Source organism: Mchenga conophoros, linkage group LG11 (genome assembly GCF_057382185.1).
Source record: "Mchenga conophoros isolate Kocher_MC1m ecotype Shallow Benthic linkage group LG11, M_conophoros_male_GT1.1, whole genome shotgun sequence".
NCBI classification, from domain to species: domain Eukaryota; kingdom Metazoa; phylum Chordata; class Actinopteri; order Cichliformes; family Cichlidae; genus Mchenga; species Mchenga conophoros.
In genome coordinates this window covers 38,481,277-38,491,745 of record NC_140536.1, presented here as the reverse complement: position 1 = coordinate 38,491,745, position 10,469 = coordinate 38,481,277, and the positions used below count along the sequence as shown (strand labels likewise).

Here is a 10,469-nt window from a genome sequence, read left to right as displayed (position 1 = left end):
CAGCTAATTCTTTGAACTGAAGCATTTTTAATGCAACAGTGTACCAACCAATAATATGGCTGCTGTTAGGTTAATAGTACTAACAGACTTATCAAGAAATCTGAGCTCCAGTTGTGCTGAGTGAAATTTGGGGACTTTATTATGCACTAATTAGCATCTGTGGGATGCTCCCATACAGGCTGTGGAAACAAGTGCTATAAAGCTATAAAGTGATCCACTTTGTTTTCCAAACTTCGGTCAGATGTTTGTGAGCCTTTGCTAATCATAGATTTATCAGTGTCATGTTGGTGTTTAAAGACATCCAGTATGCTGTACTGACTGTAGAAATATCTGAGCTAATGAGTGTAAAAACCCAGAAAACTTCTGAAGTTACTGTTGCCAACATAAAATCTTCCTGCTTGCTTTTCTTACAATGATGTGGGAAGAATCGTGTTTTAAAACGCTTCTTCTCAATCAATTTGAGGATTATTTACGTCAAGTCTGAAATTCAGAAATGTGCTGTTAGTATAATCATTTATTGTATCCTTGCAAATCCATTTTCTTTTGCCTGATGTAATTAGACGTTTAGTTGCTTACCTGGTTTGGTGGAGTTGCACAGGACTTCCGTGATGTTTTTGTAGAGTTTTTCCAGGGCGTCAAAGTTATCCACGTAAAAAACTCTGGCTTTATCTTGACCAGCCATGACCTCCAGCTGTTTCTTGTTGGCTCCTTCTACTCCAATACTGAAGACAGTGACCCCTTTGTTTCTCAGAGCCGCAGATGGTTCATTCAGACTGTGTGGGTCAGTAGCATCGCCATCGGTAATTACCATGAGGATCTGAGGCACCTGCAGCTCTGCCCGTCCACCATAGTTAGCATCAAAGAACTGTAGAGCATATTTCAAAGCTTTGCCAGTGTACGTGTCTCCATACGGGGATTTGAGAGCCATTATGGCCTGGGAAACCTCCTGCTTGGAGCTGAACTGATTGAGAGTGAAAATAGACTTGGGTTCATTCGCGTAGAGGATGACACCGAAGCGGGTCAGGTCTTTGCCAACTGTGGTTTGGTTCACCATTGACTGCATGAACTTCTGCATGCTTCGAAACTTTTCCAGGGTTATGCTTGTGGAGCCGTCCACCAAGAAAATGATGTCAGCTCTTTCTGTCTTCTTGCATTCTGGTGGTAAAAAGCACAAATGTTTGGTCAGAGGGAATGGGAGCAGGAACGTCAAGGAACAGCTCTTTAAAACCTCCTAAGACCCAAACCCTTTCATGGCATGCATTTTTAATTTCTCTTTGCTATTTGGGCTGATTAAGACCTGATGAATGTAAAAAACATTTTCTTTTTACCTATTTTTTTGTTTCTGAGAAGAATGATATTCGTTTTTAATTTTTATAGAGCAGTGTAATGTCCTCGTAAGTGGATATTAGGCCCTTGTAGAAAAATATTAAGTATTGTGGTCTAGAAAACCCAAAATGTGATGTCCACATATGCGGACGTCAAGTCCTAGAAGGTTAAAATATTAAAGTGAAGGCGACGAGGATCTCTTTATCATGTAGGGTTGATGTACCACAATAGGTTTTAATGGTGGAAGAAACTGGAGCCACTGAAAGAAAGCTGCAAACACCCAAACAGAAAGTCCCGGATCTGCTCCAGAAGTTCCCCGCTAATCTATAATGCTGCTAAAATCATCCCTGTCTCTCTTCCACAGCATGTCTTTATCCCGTCTTCCTTCTCTCACCCCAACCAATCACAGCAGATGGCCCCGCCCCTCCCTGAGCCTGGTTCTGCCGGAGGTTTCTTCCTGTTAAAAGGGAGTTTTTCCTTCCCACTGTCACCAAGTGCTGCTCATAGGGGGTCATATGATTGTTGGGGTTTTCTCTGTATGTATTATTGTAGGGTCTACCTTAAAATATAAAGCACCGTGAGCCGACTGATGTTGTGATTTGGCGCTGTATGAATAAAATTGAATTCATTCCTAACCACCACATTGACCTCATTATAATACTGTAGTTCTCATGTTACACAGGTCGGAAAAACAGAGGACCCTTTTAATGTGGGACTCAACAAGTATGTATTCAAAGAGGAGTCCTTTCCTCCTTGGAAAGATGAGTGGACGAATGACAAAATCTTTCCTGTCTTTACACAAACACATATTACAGAACAGGATCCTTCTCATTACAGCAAGGAGCCCATTAACTGGCAGACTACTGAATTAACCTGTTAAAGTAAGAAGCCTCAGACTTGAATGATCTCATCCCTTCTGCCTGGCACTAGACTGCAAACTGTAAAGATTTTTATATTTACAAAAACAAGGATATAGTTCACGTTTCGGGTTGGTCCCAGTCTCCTCTCACCTCTCTCCGGATCACAGAGCTCCAAAGCCACTTGACTCTCCAAGTCCCTCAAAGCATCAAAGTCCCTCTCAGCATACATCCTATCTTGGGATCCACTGATCTCGAGCAGCTGGGTGGTGTTGGCGTCCACCACTCCAATGGCGTAGACCACCACTCCTTTGGCCCTCAGATCTTCAGCGGGGCGTTTAACTGCATCTTGAGCCTCGCCATCTGTTATGACCACTAGCCTCTGCCTCAGGCTGGGCCGTCCTCCTCTGGCTGCATCAAAATACTGAGATACTTCTCTTATGGCTTTGCCCGTGTACGTGCCTCCACCCATCTGCTTCATGCTATCGATGGCTGTCGACATTTCTTCTTTGCTGTAGTGGACGTTGAGTGGGAACTCGAGGCTTTGGACAGTGCTGAACTGCATGACGCCTACGTGCACCTCATTCTTCCCAATGATGGACTTCCTAATGACCGATTTCATGAACTCTTTCATTTTTGTGTAGTCTTCGGCATAGATGCTTCCAGAGCTGTCAATCAAGAAGACGAGGTCGCCTGGTATATCTTTACAAACTGTAGGCAGAGTAGCACATCCATGTTAGCATCGCTGCTTGTATGTTAAATAATAATTACCCTGTTTCAAGAAACAAAGGTGTCCTGTGTTGAACGGCTCTTGTCCTCTCCAGCCTTCTATGACCATGTGCAGCATATTATATCTATATATCTGTCTCTATGTATAGATACATTTTGGCTAATATTTGCTCACTTTTATCTTATTCCTCTGGTGGCATTTGATAAGTACGACAATTTCATGCATATTAATTCAGTATTTTATGCTAACACTTAAAACAGTGTCTTTCTCAGTGTAAAAACTCATTTCTGTTAAGGTGACGAACTCCCTGATATCCAACGATTTATGTCATCAGTAAAATCTGTTCTCCTTTCACTTTGCTTATTTCAGTTTCATTCTACTCTTAACTACTGGTTTAAGGCTGAATACGGCAGTTTTATACGGCTCTTTTCATTAAACTTAAACCCAATGAGATATACAATGACTTAAACACTGAAAATTAATAAAATGCAGCTGCAGTATGTGCTGCTTGTAACCTCTAGACATGCATTTGTAACATGAGTGTGGTTCATTTCCCCTCACCGTCTGTAGAACAGATATCTGTGATGATTTCATCTTTGATCGACTTTAAGGCATCGAAATTATTGACAAAGAAAGTCCTCTTGGGGTCACCGGAAATCTCTTCCAGCTCAGGCACGTCGGCGTCTTTCACCCCAATGGTGTAGACAATGACACCCTGCTTCCTCAGTCGCTCTGCTGGAACCTTGACCTTATCCTGAGATTTTCCATCCGTGATGACCACCAGGAACTCGGGGACTTTGTGACCACGAGTGACCACAGCTCTCTCAAAGTGTGGACTCATGAATTCCAGGGCCTGCCCCGTCTGTGTGCCGCCGCCTACTTGTCTAATTTCCTCCACAGCTTTCTCCAGCGTGGATGCATCTGTGTAATCGGTCAGATCAAATTCCAGGTTTGGCGAATCTGCGTATTTGGCAACGCCCATTCGGATATGCTGAGGCCCGATACGGAAGGTATTAATAAACTCAATGATGAACTTCTTCATGTCATAGAAGTCAGTGGGGTGAATGCTTCCCGAGTGGTCGATCAGGAAGAACATGTCTGCTTCATCGGTCTGCACGCAGCCTGGAAAGGAAAAGCAAACATTCTGAGTTTTGCAACTTTAAATTTGTTAAAGAAGTCATGATGTTCAAGTTAAGTCATGAAAGTGTAAGAACATGCTGGTCCACACCTTCTTTGATGCCAGCTCTTCTTGTGCTGACTGAGACCGCCTGGTGAATGATGTTATAGCAAAGAGTCTTCTGCAGGTTCTTCTTCAGACCTTTCAGCTTGTCAAAAGTGTCCACTATGAACACGTGCTTGTTGGGGGGGTAGGACGCTATCTGGTTCAGTTCAGCCTCGTTGGCATTTTGGACTCCTACAGCGTAAACGGTGACGCCAGCGCGGCGGAGAGCAGCTGCCGCCTCGGTGACGTTATCCTGCGATTCGCCGTCTGTGATCACGACCGCCACCTGCTGAACGCCCTTATCTTTCCTGCTTCCAGCGTCCTCCGTGAAAATATTTTTGCGAGTGAAGTCGAGGGCAGCTCCGGTGTTTGTACCACCTCCGCGATAAGGCAGGATTTTGATGAAATTCAGCAAACTGTCCGTTTCATTAAAGTTGTTGAGGTAGACCAGTGCTGTGGCTTGGTCGCTGTACGTAACGATACCCACCCGAACTCTCTTGTCACCGACGTCAAAGCCGCTGACAATGGACAGCAGGAAAGAGCGCACCAGGTCGAAGTTCTCAGAGCCGATGCTTCCCGACTCGTCCACGATGAAGACGAAGTCCGCCAGTTTGGCTGCTTTGCAGTCTGTAAAGGGAATCATAATCTCGTTATCACTCAAGCATTCTGATTCAGGATGTGACGATGACGCCACACTAATTCTTTTTACTTTTTGTTAATGTGCAGCTTCACCCCAGTTCCACAAAGGTTGGGATGCTGTACAAAATGGGAATAACAGCAGAATACAACCTCACATCTCAGTACACAGCATCACACTTTTTGGAATTAGGGTTAAATATGTGTTGCTAGTAGGTCATTTGGTTGGATGTTGTTTCTTTGGCACAGAATTCCAGGTACGTGACAGCTAATAAAGGTTTCCCATCCAGGGTGCCTGTTTCTGTATTGCCCTCATATTCCGCAATCAAACTAAAGAATTAGTCCACATATACTGTCGAGGATCATTAGAACGAACAGATCCATGTTATTTGTTTTAATAACTCATGTAGGCAGTCACAGTGGGACACCCACTACATGCTGAGAATCCTGTCCTGTCTTCCTTCTCTCACCCCAACCAATCACAGCAGATGGCCCCGCCCCTCCCTGAGCCTAGTTCTGCAGGAGGTTTCTTCCTGTTAAAAGGGAGTTTTTCCTTCCCACTGTCGCCAAAGTGCTGCTCATAGGGGGTCATATGATTGTTGGGTTTTTCTCTGTATCTATGAAGCGCCTTGAGGCGACTTTTGTTGTGATTTGGCGCTATATGAATAAAATTGAATTGAATTGAGAAGTGACACTAGCATTTCAAGCGTTTTGACGATGTTGAAGTGTAACACAGTTTCGGTTAAATATATCTCAATGATGTCGGTTCTACTGCCCGTGAAGCTAGCAACAGTTGTCTCTTACCACCCATACAGGCTGGCTTTCCACTCATGAATGACTGTCACATTTAAATGCAACTAATAAACACATCTATGTTGTGAAGTGGTACATTTAACACAAACCGTCACCTTGTGTTTGCACTGTCTAAAGCTAGCATATGATAAAACTGTGACTTTCTCACAACAACAGACTTCATCTGACTAGAAGGCTGTGATTTCTCTGCAGGGAAGGTCAATCTGCATCTAACAGACTGAAAACGTGAAAGTAAAAATAAATGTTAAAATATTTGATGTCCTGGGGTGAAAATATGGAAGCATGAAGACATCTCAGATGTTCTCGCCACAGCATGCTGGCGTTTCCAGCAGGATAAGTTTATCATCAAGATTAAAGGTAATAAAACAGGTAATTTACGTGACTGTTCCTTTGTGAATAACCTTTTTCAAACATGCACAGGAGTTGATTTTATGACTGATGACAACAATAATGAAAGTAAAGACTTTTCACCGTGAGTGAGAGTGATCTCCTCTTCCTCTCTTTCAAAAATGGTCTTTAGCGTGGGCACTGCATTGAAGGTAGACTCGTACACGTACGGCGCCGTGGCTATTACACGCATTTCGTCCATTGATGCACCGAAGCTCACTCCCACGATAGTTACGCCTAGTGATTTGATCAGACGTGTCTGCTTAAAAACTGGATCATCTGAGTCTTTTCCACTTAGAACAACCAGAAACTGTCGGAAGCCTTGGGATGCCCGACTTCCTGATTCATTCGTGAAGAAATTAGAGCTGGCGTACTCCAGTGCACTGCCCAGGTTGCGTGGCTGATTGGGCTTAAGTCGGCTCTGGCGGAAGGACCTTACACCAGTGAGCGCCGCCTCTTTGGTTTGGAAAGCATTAAGGAGAAACTCCACTTTGGTAACCGTACTGTACTGGGCCAGTCCGAGACGGTTGCCAGAAGCTCCAATGTTGAGTTGATTGACCAGTCGGACCAGGATGGTTCTGACCTGCTGGAAATCTGCTTGACTGATGCCACTGTCCACCAGGAAGAAAATGTCTGCAAACTTTTCTGCCAACGCTGTAAATTAAGAAGAAAACAGTCCTTCACTATTATTATATGCATTTCCATCTATATGAAATTAAACTACCTGCAGGTCTAAAAGACAAAGGTTTGGAATTGTTGTTGTTTTAATTTCAGTTTGTAACCACAACCCTGCCCTGGATGGCACGATTCTCTTTCATCTGCACAATATTTTTAAAATTGGACACACGCTGTCTCAGAGTGATCCATTTGTTGCTTCTAATTTCCTTTTTTGTGTTTTTTCCAAAACCACTCAGAGAGGACACAGAACGACGGATCATATTCTCCATATTAGGGTACTAACTTAGGTGCTATAATATACTGACAGGGACTAGAAAGAGAGAGCAGATTTCTCCTGTTTTGGCTTCCTGTTAAATCCAGGATTCAAAATCCTGCTCCTCACATACAAGGTCTTAAATAATCAGGCCCCATCTTATCTTAATGACCTTGTAGTACCATATCACCCTATTAGAGCACTTCGCTCTCGCTCTGCAGGCCTACTTGTTGTTCCTAGAGTATTTAAAAGTAGAATGGGAGACAGAGCCTTCAGTTTTCAGGCCCCTCTTCTGTGGAACCAGCTTCCAGTTTGGATTCAGGAGACAGACACTATCTCTACTTTCAAGATTAGGCTTCAAACTTTCCTTTTTGCTAAAGCATATAGTTAGGGCTGGACCAGGTGACCCTGAATCCTCCCTTAGTTATGCTGCAATGGGCTCCAGCAAGGCTGGACAATGGTCCGTTAAGTTTACCTAAAGAAGTTATAGTCAGCAGTGATGGTTAACCAGTTAAAAAAAAAGAAAAACTGGTCATAATGTCATTAAAAATAAGGAAGTGTAAGTAAAGCAACCTAATTTCTTCAATTATAATAAATAATAAAGACTGAATTAAGAATGTCAGAAAATCTAACGTTAGAGTCCACGTTTGAACGAGGGGTGGCATTTGTTACACTGAAAACATGTTGTCTTTGACTGTCGGGGGTTTTCTTTCTATTCGCTTTAAAGCAAAGAACGTATCTGTTTCATACACATTGAGTGGTGGATGAGAAAAGCCTTCAGGGGTTCTGCTGCAGCTTGCGGGTAACTCGACTAACATCTCTAAATGATCAGCCGATACGTTCCCGATTGCTATCAATGCAAACTGAGCAGAAATCCTCTGACGCAGTTACATTTTAAATCCCTGACCAGTGAAAATAGAACTAAGCAGCATTCAGGTATTCATTTCCTTCTCTTATAATAAACAATTCTGTAAGGACGTTTTCTTTGTCTCACCTTGACTCCGACTCTCCACGGAGATGCATACAGTTTTCAGCAGACTGTCTGTTAGCCGCTGTAGAGCCTGGTAGCTATCGATAGTGTAAAGGAAGTGGTGTGCAGGTAGGTTTACGATAGACTCGAGCTGCTGCTGGTTAACATCTCCCACCCCAATGGCAAATATGATAACTCCTTGATCGCGCAGGCGCTTGGCGGGCTCGACTACGTCATCCGTGGAGTCCCCGTCTGTGATGACTACAGCAAACTGAGGAACTCGCTGGCTCGCCCGGCTCCCTGCCTCCTGAGTGAAGTACGCTGACTGGAGGAAGTCAATGGCCTTTCCTGTTTCTGTGCCTCCTGTTCGATATGGAAACTGATCGACTTCGGCCAGCAGAGAATCCTTGTCCATGTGATCTTTCAGCAGAAACTCCTGGTAGGTCTCGTCGCTATACTGAGCCAAGCCAATCCGAATTTTGTCAGGGCCGATGTCAAGGCCTAAAATGAAACTTCGGAGAAACTGCCTAATTTCCTCAAAGTTATCAACGCCAATGCTACTTGAGCTGTCAACCAGGAAGACGATGTCTGCCACGGTGGCTCTGGCACATTCTGGAAAAGAAGAAGAAGAAAGTCAGGAACACGAGAGGAAAGTCAGTGAAACCTACATTTCTCGAGAAAGATAAAAACTTTGGGCGGGGCTTTCCCGGTTTTATATTTAATAAATGGTCAATGGACTGGTTCTTATATAACACTTTTCTACTCAGACTTATTTTACCTTGAGACGACAGTTTGCATGTTTATGATGATGAACCTGTTAGTTCATGAGCCCATTGTTAGTCAGCGGGCTGGTTTCAAACCTGCAGTCAGCTGAGACCGATAAAGTCACCTGGATGAGTGACCAAACGTTCTGAAAACACCATGTCCAGATGAACAGAATCAAGCTTTTGGGGTTTACCTGGAGACAGTTGCAGGAGTTGTCGTTTGGCTTCTTCTACAGTTGTGCATAGCGTCTGGATGATGTTCTGAGAAATTCCCTGCAGCGCTGCAAAATCTGACACACTGTAAACATGCTGATCGTCATTTGCAATCTCCCTCAGCTGGCTTGCATCTGCATCTTTGATACCAATTGCATACAAAACAATCCCTCTTCTCCTCAGGTTCTTAGCATGAGACTCTACATCGTCTTGGGATTTGCCATCAGTGATCACCACAGCAATTTGCGGCACTTTCTGCGCAGCTCGGCTTCCAGCTTTCCCCACAAAGTGTTCGTTCGACATGAATTCCAAGCCTTTACCGGTCATGGTGCCGCCCCCCCTGTAAGGCAGTTTGATGATGTTGTTGAGGATGTCGTCCTTGTTCTCAAAGGTGTTGAGCAGAAACTCTGTGAGTGGACTGTCACTGTACTGGACAAGGCCGATGCGGACGTGATCAGGGCTGACATCAAAGCTATCGAGCAGCGTGAACAGAAACTGGCGGATCTGCTCGAAGTTCTCAGCGCCGATGCTCCACGAGCCATCGACCAGGAAGACGATGTCTGCCACGGCCTCTTCGGTACAGACTAAGAGGAAAGGTCTTTAAGTCACGGAGAGGAACTGCTGGACGCTAAAAGGAAATCTCTCAGTAGCTGAGGACGTTTGGCAGCGTGAGGTGTCAGCGTGGCTTATAGACAACAGAGGTGGGCTGTGCCATGTGACTGCTGGAAAAGAAAAATGGGCATGTTGCCGCCGGCTCGTGAAAAGCCTCTGGACTGGAGCAGGGATGCTTGCTGACAGCACTCACCTTCAGGGTGGAAAAGCGTGAGGAAAATGAGAAAAAGCGGCGTGTGGCTTACAGCTGGTGTTCATTGCCTTCAGAAAGCTTTGCTTTCGTTAGCAGTGACCTGACTGCTAACGAAACCCCGACCTTTAACCCTCGCATCTCATTCATGTGCCTGGTTGCAAAAACATTTCCACACTAACCCTAATAATTCGGGGCCGTCTCAGAAACACCTTGAACACGTTCAACGTGAGCGTGCTCCAGTTGTAATACAGCAAAGGCCCAATGACAGCACTACAGGTCAGGTTCACCCATTTTTAATAGATACTGTTGGTGAATAAGAGCGAGTCAGATCTATTTTTACAGAGGTCCTTTTTAAAGTACAGCTGCTGGACAACTTTTCAAACCCAGAAAACTGCTCCCTCATCAGCAGCTTGATTATGGTAAAACGGGCGTGTGGAGAAGAAGGGGACACACCCCGAGGAGCCAATCAGAGCCACGCACCGGGCCTTCCTTCTCTCTGCTGCTCACGGTGGATCATCTGCACCCACCTCAACCTATCCCAGCGTCTTCCTCTTCTCCTGCCTGCAGCTGCATCTTCATTCTCCACCCTCCCTCCATCCTGCTCACTGAACACCTTCAGCTCAGCTCCACTGTCCCAAGTCTCACCTCCATCCTTGAACCTTCCCTTTCACTCTTGCTGCTATCCTTCAGTCACATTTGCCTCCACCCGCTCCACCCTGCCTGCACTCTGTCCTGTGGATGTTAAACCTTCACCATTTCTGCTCCTGCATGTTCACCTGCCCCCCTCTCATTCACACACATGTATTCTGTCTTCT

The 10,469-nt window shown here is 44.8% G+C and overlaps 1 protein-coding gene across 1 annotated transcript in view; it reads right to left on the bottom strand.

Annotated features, from left to right (window-relative positions):
• The window catches only part of LOC146565034 (collagen alpha-6(VI) chain-like), a 64,465-nt gene that overhangs the window by 31,994 nt on the left and 22,002 nt on the right, over positions 1 to 10,469 (bottom strand). Inside the window, 7 exon segments of the mRNA XM_085292888.1 lie at positions 577 to 1,155; positions 2,337 to 2,894; positions 3,475 to 4,035; positions 4,142 to 4,762; positions 6,056 to 6,625; positions 7,897 to 8,484; positions 8,831 to 9,433. Coding sequence (XP_085149014.1) covers positions 577 to 1,155; positions 2,337 to 2,894; positions 3,475 to 4,035; positions 4,142 to 4,762; positions 6,056 to 6,625; positions 7,897 to 8,484; positions 8,831 to 9,433 — 4,080 coding nt within the window.